Source organism: Garra rufa, chromosome 19 (genome assembly GCF_049309525.1).
Source record: "Garra rufa chromosome 19, GarRuf1.0, whole genome shotgun sequence".
Taxonomy (NCBI): Eukaryota; Metazoa; Chordata; class Actinopteri; order Cypriniformes; family Cyprinidae; genus Garra; species Garra rufa.
Window position 1 is genome coordinate 24,889,275 of NC_133379.1, and position 15,774 is coordinate 24,905,048.

General features: G+C 35.9%; 2 protein-coding genes across 2 annotated transcripts; one reads left to right on the plus strand and one right to left on the minus strand.

Moving 5' to 3' along the window:
- Nucleotides 1–1,399: 1,399 nt before the first annotated feature.
- Nucleotides 1,400–5,883, plus strand: meiosin (meiosis initiator). The gene is made up of 9 exons (XM_073824006.1): nt 1,400–1,469; nt 1,575–1,676; nt 1,747–2,007; nt 2,099–2,198; nt 3,336–3,553; nt 3,964–4,060; nt 4,697–4,909; nt 5,564–5,653; nt 5,735–5,883. The coding sequence occupies exons 1-9, from the start codon at nt 1,400–1,402 to the stop codon at nt 5,877–5,879; spliced, it is 1,296 nt and encodes a 431-aa protein (XP_073680107.1). The 3' UTR covers nt 5,880–5,883.
- Nucleotides 5,884–6,075: 192 nt separating this feature from the next.
- LOC141292036 (uncharacterized) lies at nt 6,076–15,523 on the minus strand. The gene is made up of 9 exons (XM_073824007.1): nt 15,408–15,523; nt 13,411–13,706; nt 12,211–12,738; nt 9,873–10,035; nt 9,569–9,722; nt 8,881–9,021; nt 8,125–8,245; nt 6,873–6,954; nt 6,076–6,765 (listed from the first exon to the last, which is right to left on the minus strand). The coding sequence occupies exons 1-9, from the start codon at nt 15,504–15,506 to the stop codon at nt 6,619–6,621; spliced, it is 1,731 nt and encodes a 576-aa protein (XP_073680108.1). The 5' UTR covers nt 15,507–15,523; the 3' UTR covers nt 6,076–6,618.
- Nucleotides 15,524–15,774: the final 251 nt, after the last annotated feature.

Consider the following 15,774-nt stretch of genomic DNA (forward strand, 5'->3'; position numbering starts at 1 on the left):
AGTTGGAGTATAAAGTATTTTCACATTAAATAAAATATACATAAGCTTTAAACTTCACTAAAACTTAGATGGCCAAGCAGCCCAGTAACCAATTGTCACGAGGTTTGTTTAAAGGACCTACTGGGGAAGTCTGTGGTTGTCGTTATCCAATCCGCGTAAGCGCTGAAGCTGATTGGCTCTTTACTTATCCAATGTCATTCTAAGAAGTTCTATGTCTTGGAGGAGATTAATCTATTTATAGATAGCCGAAATATATATTGTTCATTTCATAGAGAATAATTCAGGTAAGGCAACTACACCTACACAAGAAAATATGCACGCATTTAAAAAAATAAAAACAAAAGCGACATAGTGATCAAATAAGTTTGCGAACCTATGTACATAAGTTACCATTATAACTTGCGTCACATTACAAAGTATTATAAAATAATATGGCATTGAATAGATCGCGAAATTAACGCGTTGATATTCAAGTCAGCTGTGATAAAAATGATTTTAAATGCTATTGTTTAAAATCTTATATAATGTGTGTTATTGTGTATTAAGCTATATAAAAATGTATTTTTTTTATTAAAAAAAGTAATAAAAATTAATAATATATGTATTTATCTAGATGTTTTATTTATCTGATTTGCTGTTCAAGAAACTTTTTTATTATCAATATTTAAAACAGTTAAGCAGTTTTTTTATTCAGGAATCTTTGATAAATAGAAAGATCTAAGATCAGCATTTTATCTGAAATAAAACGTTATACACATTATACACTAAACTATACCATTCAAAAACTCGGAGTCAGTATTTTTATTTATTTATTTTTATAGAAATTAATACTTTTACTTAGCAAGGATGCTTTAAATTAATCAAAAGTGATGATAAAGTCATTTATAATGTTACAAAAGATTTTTATTTCAGATAAATGCTGTTCTTCTGAACTTTCTATTCATCAAAGAAACCTGAAAAAAATCTACTCAGCTGTTTTTAACAACAACAACAACAACAATAATAATAAAAATGATTTTTTTTTTAGCAACAAATCAGATTATTAGAATAATTTCAAAAGATCATGTGACTGGAGTAATGATGGTTAAATTTCAGCTTTGAAATCACAGGAATAAATTACATTTTAAAATATATTCAAATAGAAAACAGTTATTTTAAATAGTAAAAATATTTCAAAATTATACTGTTTTTGCTGTACTTGGATCAAAAAAAATGTAGGCTTGGTGAGCAGAAGAGACTTTTGAAAAAACAAAAAAATCTGTTCTAACACATCTGACTGGTAGTGTATATTTAACACCTAGATAAAGACAATAAGTAAATAAAAAATTATTCTGAAAACATTTTGTGTGTGTGTGTGTGTGTGTGTGTCTGTTTTTGTCCACAGGACACCCTGATAAATATGCTGCAGTGCTTTGACTTTCATCGTGTGAAGAGTCACCCTCACCGTCTATCTGAAAACAATGAGAAAAGTCAGTTGCTTTATTATTTATGCAAGGTTTTTACACATTTGTTTTAAAATATAATATCTATGTGATATAGACTAAAGTCAATGGCATGTTTGTGTGTGTCTGCAGAATCAGAGTCGGAGAGTGAAGACACTCCATTATCTTGCACACCACCACAATTCCTAAAAGCCAAGAACATATACACCTACAGTCGCATAAACAAGTATACAGGTAAACTTTTTATATTTAAAAAATAAAAGAAAGAAAGATCAAAATTATATTGAATAAAATGGTATTTATTTTTACTTACTGTACACTACTGTATATTTACATCTACAAACAGTTCAATTAAGTGACAAAAAGAGGGACCCTCAGAGCAAAACCTTTGAGAGATTTATCATAAATGCTGTGGAGGAGCAAGAACACCAGATTACATGTGCGGGACAAAGCAGTTTGTCAGAAGTTCAAACTGTGGAGGACAAAGACCTGTGGCCTGTTGATGATAGCGAACCATCACAAAGTTCTCTAGACTCTTACTCCACAACTTCCTCTTTCAATACAGGTAACAAAAATCATCTTTCTTTGGTGTTAGATGTTAATTAAATCCACATACTGAAACGTAAAAGATATCAGAGGTTATTTTTTGTTATAAGGAAGCACTGAGGCTGAATCTTCCTGTAGTTTCTGTGAAGACCAAACAGGAAGTGAAGACGGAAGCCCAGGGGGGAATATGTTGAATACACCTCCATCCAGGTTTGTATATTGGATATGTAATTTACGTTTGTACTTGAGATGTATCTGTGTGCAAGCTTACAGTTGAGGTCAAAAGTTCACATCCTCTTTCAGAAAGTGCGAAATGTTAATTATTTTACTAAAATAAGAGGGATCATACAAAATGCATGTTATAGTTTATGTAGTACTGACCTTAATAAGATATTTCACATAAAATATGTTTACATATAGTCCACAAGAGAAAATAATAGTTGAATTCATAAAAATGGCCCTGTTCAAAAGTTTACATACACCTGATTCTTAATACTGTGTCCTTACCCAAATGATAAACTGCCCGCTGTTCTTCTGAAAAATCCTTCAGGTTCCAAAAATCCTTTGGTTTTCCAGCATTTTTGTGTATTTGAACCCTTTCCAGCAATGACTGTATGATTTTGAGATCCATCTTTATGCAACTATTACAAACTTTCAAAAGCTCACTGATGCTCCAGAAGGAAAAAGCTTTTTATATTTGAGGAAGAGGGTAAATTGAATAAATTTTGTCTTCTGGGAAACATGTAACTATATATTAAGGCAAAATAAGAAAAATGCACACATCTCCATTCTGTTCAAAAGTTTTCTTAATGCATTTTTTTCTTCTAGATCATCAGTGAGTGTTTGAACGTTCTGTAATTGTTGCTTATGAGTCCCTCAGTTGTCCTCAGTGTGAAAAGATGGATCTCAAAATCATACAGTCATTGTTGGAAAGGGTTTAAATATACAAAAATGCTGGAAAACCAAAGAATCTGTGGAATCTGAAGCATTTTTCTGAAGAACAGCAGGCAGTTTAACTGTTCAGGACAAACAAGGGACTCATGAACAACTATCACTAAACAAAAAAACACAGTTGATCATTCAGGTAACAACACAGTAAGGGAATGTAAACTTTTGAACATGTCATTTTTACAAATTCAACTATTATTTTCTCTTGTGCACTATGTGTAAACATCTTTTATGTGAATTATCTTATTCAGGTCAGTAGTAAATAAACAATAACATGCATTTTGTTTGATCCCTCTTATTTCGGTAAAATAATGAACGTTTTGCACATTCTGAAAGGGGGGTGTAAACTTTTAATCTCAACTGTATAAATACATTTTTTTTTTTCCGCTATATCTTCAGTTCAAGAGTTCTTCTGAAAGACCCCATGCTTGGATCTTTTCCGGCTGCATGGAAAAAGCGTTTTCTTTTCAGCCCTACGCTGTCAAAAACACCAGTGCTACCTTTGCGTCCACCCCTTCGGGAAGCAGACAGCCTGACCCTCAACCCATCTCTGCTCATATCACCTTCTCAAGGCCTGAGCCGTTCTCTCCATCCAGAAGGACAAGAGGCACTACAAAGTAAAGATAATCCATACAGGCCTACACATATATTATTAGATATATACCACAATCTTAGTAAAACTGTGTAAAAGCTGTGACCAGGGTGGTACCTTTTCAAAAAGGTTATTATTATACCATAGTACTAGTTTAAAGATAAATATTAGTACCTCAAATGTACCAAATTGGTACATATTAATGCCTTTTGAAAGGGTACCGCCCCACTCACAGGTTTTGTACCTTTTTTCTAAGCATGCATTTGTTAAATAGATTCATTAGTTGTTTTATGAATAAGGTATTGTTTAAAACTTTTAGGCAGTTTTAGGCAAAATCAGCTTGGAGCCAAATGTGCACATTACTGACCGTGTGAAATTACAAACAAGACAGTGTTGCTGTGATGCTGACTGAACAATTTTTTTTTACCCTAACAGCATTATTCGAGGACGTGTGGGTCACCCAAGAGTCTACCGTCTTAAAAACTCCCAGTTTGCCAGGCAGCTTTGCAAATGACTCAGTAGGCCAAATTTTGTGATCCTTTGTTGCTTGCATATACAGCAGGGTCCAAAAGTCTGGGAGCACAATGAAAATATGGAATGAAGAATCAGAGACCAGAGGTCACTTATGAAAAGCAATGAAATAATACCTAAATTTGACTAAATAATTGTTTCAACACATAATAGTGTCTAGTTTTGGAAAAAAAAGGCTTACATGGCCTGGCATGAACTATCACATACCCAGAAGGGTTGTAAGGATGTTGATAAAATAATCCATGTGACATCAATGGTTCAAACTGAATTTTATGAAGCTATGAGATTACTATACTATAAATAAAGAAGATTATTTTAACAATGTCCTTACTACCTTTTCGGACCATTTGAACGTTTTATTTGTGGTGATGTCTTTGCAGGGTCAGAAAGATCTCGAATTTCATCAAAAATATCATAATTTGTGTTCCGAAGATAAACAAAGGTGACACTAATCATGTGATTCCTTTGTACAGGCAGTCAAAATTTCACTCAAAACTCTATGCTGACAAAATTTGAATTATAAAAAAATGACTTTTGGGCCCCTGTTGTATATTAGATTATGTGATTACAGTGAGCTCTCTTATTTATGGTATCTTCTCTATACTTCAAATTGGAAGACTGGCTCGAGTGCTGGAAGTGGCAGCAATCTGTCTTTCAAGAGTGGGGAAGAGAACCAAAGCTCTGAAGATGAGACCCCGAAACAACTTGTTCCTCTGAAAAGAGCAAGAAAAGGCTGTTCACACAGGCACACTTCAAAAAGAGGACGTGTTTCGAAACAGCCAAACCCTAAGAAGAAATGTGTGAACGGCTTCATTATGTTCTGCCGAATTAACAGAAAATTATATATCAGGTGTGTATAAGTAGTATTTTGTCGTAATATTAAAGGATAAGTTCACTTCCAGATTAGAAATTTCCTGATAATTTACTCACCCCCATGTCATCCAGGGTGTTCATGTCTTTCTTTCTTCAGCCGCAAAGAAAAGAAGGTTTTTGAAGAAAACGTTGCAGGATTTTTTCTCCATATAGCAGACTTCAACGAGGATGAGCAGGTTGAAGGTCCAAGCTGCAGTTTCAATGCAGCTTCAAAGGGCTCTACACAATCCCAGACGAGAAATAAGGGTATTATCTAGTGAAACTATCAGTCAGTTTCTATAAAAAATACAAATGTATATTCTTTTTAACCACAAATGCTTGCAAAGCGACTTTGTTAGAAAGTGACCGATCGTTTCGCTAGATAATTCCTCGCCTGGAATCATGTGGAGCCCTTTGAAGCTGCACTGAAACTCCAATTTGGACCTCCAACTCACTGATCCCCATTGAAGTCCACTATATGGAGAAAAATCTTGGAATGTTTTCCTCAGAAACCTAAATTTCTTTTCGACTGAAGACATTAACATCTTGGATGAACTAATCCTTTAATCATACATCCACTATTAAACCCATCTACATATATTTGAAAATATCAGTCCTTTAACAGCAGACTGTTGATATTATTTCCAAACAGATCATATCCTGGCGTCCCCTCCACTACGGTCACCAAAGAGTTAGCCAAACTATGGCACATCTTGCCCAAGAGGGAGAGGCGCTTGTACTGGTAGGTGCTCTGAATTCTCCAAACTTCATTCAGGCTTGTCTGTTGCAATGCAACTTCATATAAACCTCTTTCTGTTTTTAGCTTGAAAGCCTGGAGCTTCAGTTGCCAGCAGAACCGCAATGTACGCTTTCAAGTACACGAGACAGAAAGGAAGGCAGGACGCTCTGTGCCCAGTCCCCTGCACATGCTACTGGCCTATAGAGACAAGTATGCAGCTGTCAAATGAAGGTCTTCACACCTAATTACCTACTGCATCGAGAATATAAGCTAGAAAGGTCTAAGACAAAAAAGCAAATAGTCTACTGGTATTTAAACAACTGCATTGTATAGTTCAATACAGTTTTATTATGGTTAATCACTGTTGTGATTCAACACAATTGCATCTCAGAGATTTAAAAAAAAAAGTTATTGTGTGTTAAGTACATTTTTTATTGTTCTGCTATCATCACAGAGCGTATTTACATGTATACTGTTTTCAGCATTTTTTATTGGGACTTTACATTGTTAGATAAAACCTTCACATTTTTATTACTTATTTATAATAAATGGCAAGTGTTAACTATCTATATTTGTATATATATTTATATATTTATTATAATGTTTTATATAAAGCTGTTTTATTGCTTTTTTTATGGCCTTAACCTAATTATTCAGTAAGAAGCCTTGGAGGAGCTGTAATATGTTTCCCAAGAGAGTTGTCAACCTTATGAAAGTTGTTCTGCTTTGTACTGTGCTGTTAATAAACTTTGATTGAGTTCAGTTTGTTTGGGTTTTCAAGCTTGCGTGAGACTTGTGCCTGCAGAAAGTTCAGAAAAACTGGAACATTGTTTTGTAAGTTTGGTCATAAGTTTCCATTTTAAAAATCTTAACACGTTTATGCCCATTCTGCAGATTGTTACCTGTCAAATTAGTGCAGAAAATGCAAAAAAAAGTCTAGATTTGTAGTCTTTGCTTGCAACCCTGCATTACTCCATCTCTCCAGTTGTCGTGTTTAGGATTTTGCTGATTTTGTGTAGTCGTGCAACTGCACAAAACGACTCTTCTCTCAGATTCTGGTTGCTAATGCGAAGCTTCAACACCTCTGCCAGAAGAGCCACCTTGTCTCTCTTCTCCTGAATTAGAGGACAGAGTAACACATGGTGCTTGTGAGCGTGTTTGTCCTCTATGAGAGCACGTAGTTCACACCTTTCTCATTTATTAACTGCCAAATGAGCCTCACCTTCAGCAGATCACTACTCAGTCGCTTAAGCATCCCTTCCAGGTGAGAGAGTTGGTCGGGAAAGTCAACGAATACGTCACTGCTAAAAATAACCATAGAAAGCAATTAATATAAATGTACTCTCTTAAAAATAAAGGTTACAAAAGAGTTTTTGGCAGTGATGAACCACTTTGGTTTCTCAAAAAGTTTTTTTGAAGGATTAGTTCACTTCCAGAATAAAAATTTCCAGAAAATTTACCCTCATGTCATCCAAGATGTTCATGTCTTTCTATCTTCATTCGAAACAAAATGAAGGTTTTTGAGGAAAACATTCCAGGATTTTTCTTCATATAGTGGACTTCTATGGGGATCAGTGGGTTGAAGGTCCAAATTACAGTTACAATGCAGCTTCAAAGGGCTCTACAAGATCCCAGCCGACGAATAAGAGTCTTATCTAGCTAAACGATTGGTCATTAAAAAAAAGTATTTACTTTTTAAACACAAATGCTCATTTTGCACTAGTTTGACTTCACATATTACGTAATCACAATGCAAAGGTCACGCATGCTGTAGGCAGAAGTACCAACTCAGTGTTTACAAAGCAAACGTGCAAAAAAAGTCAAACAGCCTTTACAAAAAAGGCAGGAGAAAATGAGATGGAGTTCCCTACCCTACCTTTTTAAACTGGAGTACACGGACAAAGAACTGATCATGAGTGACCTTTCCAATGTGATTACGTAATGCGTGAAGTTGTGGATGGTTGTATCACAGAGCTAGTGCAAGATGAGCATTTGTGGTTAAAAAGTATATCAATTTAAAAAAAAATTTTTTTTTGAAAATGGCTGATCTAAATGGTTTCACTAGATAAGACCCTTATTCCTCGGCTGGGATCACGTAGAGCCCTTTGAAGCTGCATTAAAACTGATCCCCATTAAAAACAAATCCTGGAATGTTTTTCTCAAAAACCTTCATTTCTTTTCAACTAAAGAAAGAAAGAAAGAAAGACATGAACATCACGGATGGCATATGGGTGAGTACACTTTCCTAATCCTTTAAGAACCATTTTTGTCTTAGTGTGAAGAACCAGATTTCATGAAACACATCTTCACGGAACAGTAAATGCCAATAAACAACCTTTATTTTTAAGAGTGTAGTTTTTTTTGTTAAGCATGTATTATTTGAAAAAGGAACATCAGCAGTTTAAACATTCATTTAATGTTTTGAAAAAATCAATAATGACATTAAATAAAAAAAAAAAAAATGCCCTACTTACTCCATATCTTCTCCACTGCAGTAGGCGCTGGATTGGTGGATTTTGTAGGTTCCTTGGGACGGTGTGTCTGGCCTGCTTGATACAGGACTCATTTCTGACAAAAGGGTTGCCATTCTTTGTGCTGAAAATATATTGTAACCATGAAGTTATTGATTTTAATAATAGTACTACTACTGTGTCATTGCATTAAACAAATTATGAAGCTAACTACATTACCAGTCCAAAGTCCTTTTGAACAGTAAGATTTCTATTGTTTTTTAAAGAAGTCTCTTCTGCTCACCAAGCCTGCATTTATTTGATCCAAAGTACAGTTCTGTTTGAATATATAATTGAAAATGTAATTTATTTCTGTGATTTCAAACCAAAATTTTTAGCATCATCACTCCAGTCACATGATCCTTCAGAAATCATTCTAATATTGATATGCTGCTCAAAAACATTTATTATTATAATAAAAATATTTCTTGAACAGAACATCATTATATTAGGATGATTTCTGAAGGATCATGTGGCACTAAAGACTGGAGTAATGATGCTGAAAATTCAGCTTTGAGTACAGGAATAAATTATATTTTAAAATACATTCGAATAGAAAATTATTTTTAATAGTAAAAATATTTCAAAATATTACTGATTTTGTCAAATTTTGACACTTGATGTCACATATATTTGTAATTGTGGCTTTTGTCAAAACATTGGGACCAATGTATGTAAACAAACTTAACTCGATATGTTTATTTATCCATTGATACTTACTCTCATATTCTTGGGCTGCTTGAACTAAACTATTCCAGTCAAGATCACAGGCCTCGCTTGGCAGGGGCATGAGTTCAGGATCAGGATGTTGGTCTCTGTCCCATAGGTCAGATTCAGCCTGCTCAGCCAATCCTCCACATTCTATGAAAAGACACCCAGTCAGTGCCAATTTAGAAACATCTAAAATGTCTTCAAGACAAGGTAATACCAGCTGAAGAGGAATTGATAAAACTTGGACCACAAAACCAGTCATAAGGATCAATTTCATTATGAAAGCTGAATAAATAAGCTTTCCATTGATGTATGGTTTGTTAGGATAGGGCAATTTTTGGCAAATATTTGATATAACTATTTGAAAATCTGGAATCTGAGGGTGCAAAAAAAAAAAAAATACTGAGAAATTCGCCTTTAAATTTGTCCAAATGAAGTTTTTAGCAATGCATATTACTAATCAAAAATTAAGTTTTGATATATTTACAGTAGGAAATTTACAAAATATCTTCATGAACATCTTTTTTGGCATAAAAAATCTATAATTTTGACCCATAATTTATTTTTGGCTATTGCTACAAAATAAAACTATGCTACTTAAGACTGGTTTTGTGGTCCAGGTTTACATATATGTGAACTACAACTGAACATTAAGTATAATAATGAAGTTCTGCCTCATAAATTGAATAACTCTTGCCTGTTTGATGTGTTTGCCGGTGAAGATGGATGGGTGTGAGTGGGGGAGACTCTGGGGTTGATTGGTGGACTTGACTGAATAACGACAGACTTGCGCTTGATCCTGACATTTGCGAACTGCTGCAAAACCCTGCCTCATTTTGTTGAGGTGTCAACTAGAAAGACAGTAAAAACATTGCAACATGGCAACACTGCTCACATACCAACACTCAGCAGAACAATACGTGCTTTTTTTACATTATTGTCCTAGGCTGTCAGGTTGTTTAGGGTCATACTGCTGAATGTGAGTCAGATAAATCACATACTGAATCACCCTGAGCACTGTCCTTTGTGTCATCCATCACAATGAGTTTTTTCAAGTCTTCCACCACTGAGCTCTTGCGAACGGGCCGCGGGGAACATGCCACTCGCAGTGACGCAATCACACGAGGCTGACCAAACACATTCTTTGAGTTCACATCCACCTGACTGAAAAATATGTTAAACCACAGAAAAACAAACTACTAAGAAAATTTGTTCAGAATCAAGCATTCCAAAGAGATGTGTAGTAACCTAAAGGGGTCATCGGATGCAAATCTCACTTTTACATGTTTTTTGAACATTAATGTGTGTTGGCAGTTTGTGTAAACAAACAACCACTATTAAATCCACAAAGTGGTATTTTTTTAATTTATAAAAGTAATATCCCCTTTTTAAAATCAGGTCATTCTCAGCTTCTTGTCGGTGTGACGAAACACAGACAGAGGCCGCTCCCACGATAGTTGACATGAGCGCCTTACCTTAGACCCACCCTCACTGAGCCGAAACAGTCCGACTCCGATCGCCATTGTGTCAACTCAGGAGAAGGGGAAGACAAGAATGTCTCCGACTGAACGATTGAGGTGTTCTGTTGTTGGATGTAATAATGAACATAGCAGTCGTCATTTACTCCCAACATCTGAGCCACTGAAGACGCAGAGGATTAACATTACTTTTGTTTTTGAAAGGAAAGCGCAGATCCTGATGCAGCTTCACCCACAGCAGAAGTGAGTATAAGCTTTTTTTATGCATCTTTACAATTGGCCTTTCTTAATAATGTGCTAGTTAGCAAATTTTGCAGCTATACACGGCTTAATGCAGCTAAAGTAAACATTATGGCTCGTCACGGCAGAGAGGGGCGGGGCGAGCAGAGCTCATTAGCATTTAAAGGAACATGCAACCTAATAGCTCGCTCTAAAAAGGGCTGATTTTGACAAAGTAAAAAGAGTATTTTTTACACTACCATTGAGAAATTTTAAAGCGGTCATCGGATGCCCATTTCCACAAGTTCATATGAATCTTTATGGTCTTAATAAAAAGTACGTAATATACTTTGGTTAAAAATTCTCAATAGTAGTGTTAAAAAAACAACCTTTTACATTCAACCTTTTACCTAAAATCAGCTCTGCAAAATATCAGCTCATTATATGGCATTGGCCCTTTAAATGCAAATGAGCTCTGCTTGCCCCGCCCCTCTCTGCTGAGGGATTAAGAAGTCAGAGCCGTAGAGATATACGGCTCTGTATACGGCTCTGTACGAAGTGTAATGTTTACTTCAGCCACATTTAGCCATGTTTAGCCGATTTAGCCACGTTTTTCGGCGAAACTTGCCAACAAGCACATTATTAAGAAAGGCCATTTGCAAAGATGCATAAAAAATTCTTATACTCACTTCTGCTGTGGGTGAAGCTGCATCAGGAATGATTCACACGAACATAAGTAGATCGGGATCGACGCTTTCCTTTTAAAACCGAAAGTAACGTAATCCTCTGCGTTTTTAGCGGCTCAGATGTCGGGAGTAAATGACTACTGCTATGTTCATTATTACATCCAACAGCAAAACACCTCAGTCGCTCAATTAGAGTCTTCCTCTGCACCTGAGTCAACACAGTGAGAATCGTATTCGAACTGTTTCAGCTTGGTGAGGGCAGGTCTAAGGTAAGGCGCTCATGTCAATCAACTGTATTTTGTCACAACAACAAGAAGCTGAAAATGACCTGGTTTTAAAAAGGGGATATTACTTTTAAAGATTAAAAAAATACCTCTGGGTGGATTTTTATCATTGTAGGGTGGATTGTGTGCACAAACTGCCAACACACATTAATGTTCAAACAACATGTAAAAGTTAGTTTTGCATCCGATGACCCCTTTAACCAATGTTATTAACTTCTCATTAAGACCTTAAAGAATCATATCAACTTGTGGAAAATGGGCATCCGATGACCTCTTTACAGGGATAGTTCACTGAAAAAAATGAAAATTCTGTCATTAATTTCTCACCCTCATGTCATTCCAAACCCGTAAGATCTTTGTTCATCTTCAGAACACAAATTAAGATATTTTTGATGAAATCCTAGAGCTTTCTGACCCTGTATAGACAGCAACGCAACTGACATGTTCAAGGCCCAGAAATGGGCCAGAAAGCTCTCAGATTTCATCAAAATATCTTAATTTGTGTTCTGAAGATGAACAAAGATCTTACGGGTTTGGAATGAGTAACTACACGATGGTAGGTAGTTAATGACAGAATTTCCATTTTTGAGCTAACTAACCCTTTCTAACACTTATGAAAACAGTACATTAAAAATACTAAGAATAGCCTATACAGATCTGCTATCTGCTTACCTTTTAACATGACCGTCCTCTGTGTTTCTGATATCAGCGGTTTCTCTATGTTGTGTGTATTGTGTCTTCTTTTGTTTTAGGCTGCAGTCAGGTTTAGCTGGGCTGCTTTGAAGTTGACATGACCGCTCGGGGTCACCCTGAGATGGTTTAATATGAGCGTCAACACTCAAGCTATATCTCTCATGACTTGCCTTTTCCACTTTTGGACAAAGCTTTGCAGGCTGGTCTGCTCTGGACTGGCGTTCAGGAAACAAATGTAGTGTGTTAATAGAAAGATGAGCCTTGGTTGAAATATCCTCAGTGAATAAATCCTGGCTTTGACTCCAGTCATTTCTGGGAGGTTTCCTATTAGGTTCCTGCAAACTGAACAAACTACAGTCCTGGTTCCTGATGAGATGGTCTTCTCTTGGATGGAGTTGGCTGAAGTACTCCTGTGAGGTCGGTGAAGTTTGAGAAACCACAGCTCTCATCAAAGGAGGCTTCTCCACCATAAAAGTTTTAACCTTTTGTGGCTTGGTACACAAAGGGCTGGTAGAAATAAAACAGAATGACCATAGACACACACATATTGTAGACACATACAAACAAAGAATAAGGTAAGCTGTCCAAACATTGCAAAAGGTCATACACTGGAGGCATAAAGACAGACCCATTTTACAAAATCAGCAAATCAGACTCAGAATTCCAGTAATAGATGATTGGATTTAGGGTCAGGGAACAACGCTATGCAATGTTGTGGGAATGTCCCACTTTTTACTGAGTGTCCCGTCCCACCCCTCCCCGTGGGATCTCATGGGTGGGAGAGGAAGGAGGGGCACAACAATATTACAAATATTGAATCCTGACTGAAAAGCAATTGTGGGTCATCATGGAAATTCATTCTGGTTTCTTAAAGTGATAGTTTACCCAAAAGTGAAAACGCTGTCATTAATTTCTCACCCTCATGTCGTTCCAAACCCGAAAGACACAAATTAAGATTAATATTAATGTTTTATGAAATCTGAGAGCTTTCTGGCCCTCCATAGACAGCAAGGGTCTTAACATGGTCTGGGATTTCATCAAAAATATCCTTATCTGTGTTTTCCGAAGATGAACGAAGGTACAGCTTTGGAACGACATGAGGGTGACAGAATTTACAATTTTGGGTGAATTATTCCTTTTAATTGCACTTTTCGTTATGACGTGATTTATGCATCTCACCTGGGTTTGAGAACAGCAGTTTTGGTGCACGGAAGAGGCAACGTGAGAGCAAAGAACTCCTTTAGGTTGTTTGTAGAAGAAGATCCTTTTAAAGACTTCTTTGTGGACTGCGCAGGTTCACAGTGTTTTGATCGTGGGATTTTTGGACTGTAGAAGCCCGGCTGTGTCAGCGGGTGCATCTTACGACTGGTCCTGGGGGACTCAGCAATGTTCTTGGCATCTTTACCATTCAAGCAGAAGTCAGTAGCATAGGGTGAAAAAGCACTCAATTCTCTGTTTGGCTGGAGAAAATGCGCCTACGAAACAAAAAGAATGATAAATCGTCATGATTAAATGCCCCAAATTAACTGATTCAATCCTTATCTCTCAAATGCAGTAAACTTTAATTGTCAAGAGCCAAAAGCAATGGTAAGCAGAAACAAAGTAATTGCCCTCCATGTACATTTTTCAAAGCTATCTTTACCTCATTCTCATTTTTATGAAACTTTTACTTCATTTCTAAGCACATATGCTTTTTTTAAATACAGCATTGTTTCATTATTTTGAAATTCAAGACCTAAACTCTGCCCTGTGACCAATTCTAATTATTTTATTGATTATGTCAATGACACTGCTGATTGCCTACAAAATGGTGAAACAAATATTAACCTCAGCATTGTGTAGCACTGGTAGCAAATCCTGGTACTGTAGATGCCATGTAGTGATTGTTGCAATGAGGTCAGCCCATGATTTTTCCTTAGGACTGAACCTATAAAGTAAGAACTTTTGCTGACGTGACGGCGTGATTGAGTTCACAAATGAAAGTGGCTGCAGTACAGGTTTGTGGAGGGAAATCAAACCTTCAAGACGTGAGAGTTCATAAATAATTCATTCTTCTGAGATGTTTGTTTTTTCAATTAATCAACTGAACCAATTCACAAATTGCACGGCATGATTCATTTGCGATTTTGACTGATCTAATCATTTGTTATTTAGTACTGACTTGAATAAGATATTTCACATAAAAGACGTTTACATATAGTCCACAAGAGAAAAAAATAGTTGAACTTATAAAAATGACCCTATTCAAAAGTTTACATACACTTGATTCTTAATAGTATGTTGTTACCTCAATGATAAAATCCTTCAGGTCTCAAATTCTTTGTTTTTTCAGTATTTTCTTTTGTATTTGAACCCTTTCCAACAATGCCTGTATGATTTTGAGATCCATCTTTTCACACTAAGGACAACTGAGGGACTCATATGCAACTGATGCTTCAGAAGCAAAAACGATGCATTAAGAACCAGGGGTGTAAACTTTTTAACAGAATGAAGATGTGTACATTTTTCTTATTTTGCCTAAATATCATATTTTTTTAATTTAGTACTGCCCTTCAGAAGCTACAGAAGATACTTACATGTTCCCCATAAGACAAAAAAAGTTCAATTTACCCTGATCTTCAAATTCAAAATGTTTTCACCCCCAGCTCTTAATGCATCATGTTTCCTTCTGAAGCATCAGTGAGTGCTTGAACCTTCTGTAATAGTTGCATATGAATCCTTCAGTTGTCCTCAGTGTGAAAAGATGGATCTCAAAATCATAACCATTGTTGAAAAGGGTTCAAATACACATAATTGCTGAAAAACCAAAGAATTTGAGACCTGAAGGATTTTTCTAAAGAACAACTGTTCAGGACAAACAGGTAACTCATGAACAACTATCACTAAACAAAAAAACACAGCTGTGGATCATTCAGGTTAACAACGCAGTATTAAGAATCAAGTGTGTGTAAACTTTTGAACAGGATCATTTTTATGAATACAACTATTATTTTCTCTTGTGGACTATATGTAAACGTCTTTTATGTGAAATAAAAAATAACATGCATTTTTTATGATCTTATTTTGGTAAAATAATTAACATTTTGCAGATTCTACAAGGTGTATGTAAACTTTTGACTTTAACTGTAGATGGAGTATACAAAATAAATAAAAATGAAATAAGAATTTAATCTCACTCTTGGCAAACTGTTGTAAGACACCCTCTGCTGGTCCTGCAAACCTTCCCTCTGGCCTCTTCTTTCCCTGCCAAGCAATGAGCGAGTGGCTGTTACCATATGCCATTCTCCTTCTGAAATATATGATGAAATTGCAGAGGCACAATTCAATAAGTTAAACAAAGCACAGATTAAACGATATCAATAATAAAAGAATGCATAACCTGCTACCAGACCTGTATTATCTTTGGTTCTTGAGCGGTTTAATCTTGTGAACTCCACTTGCTCACTTGTAGACCAGTCTAGGCTTTCTTGCATTGGTGAACTACAATGTGAACGGTTATAGAAACTAAAAAAGATGGTCATTTTCATCGGGTCAAAGTGTAAT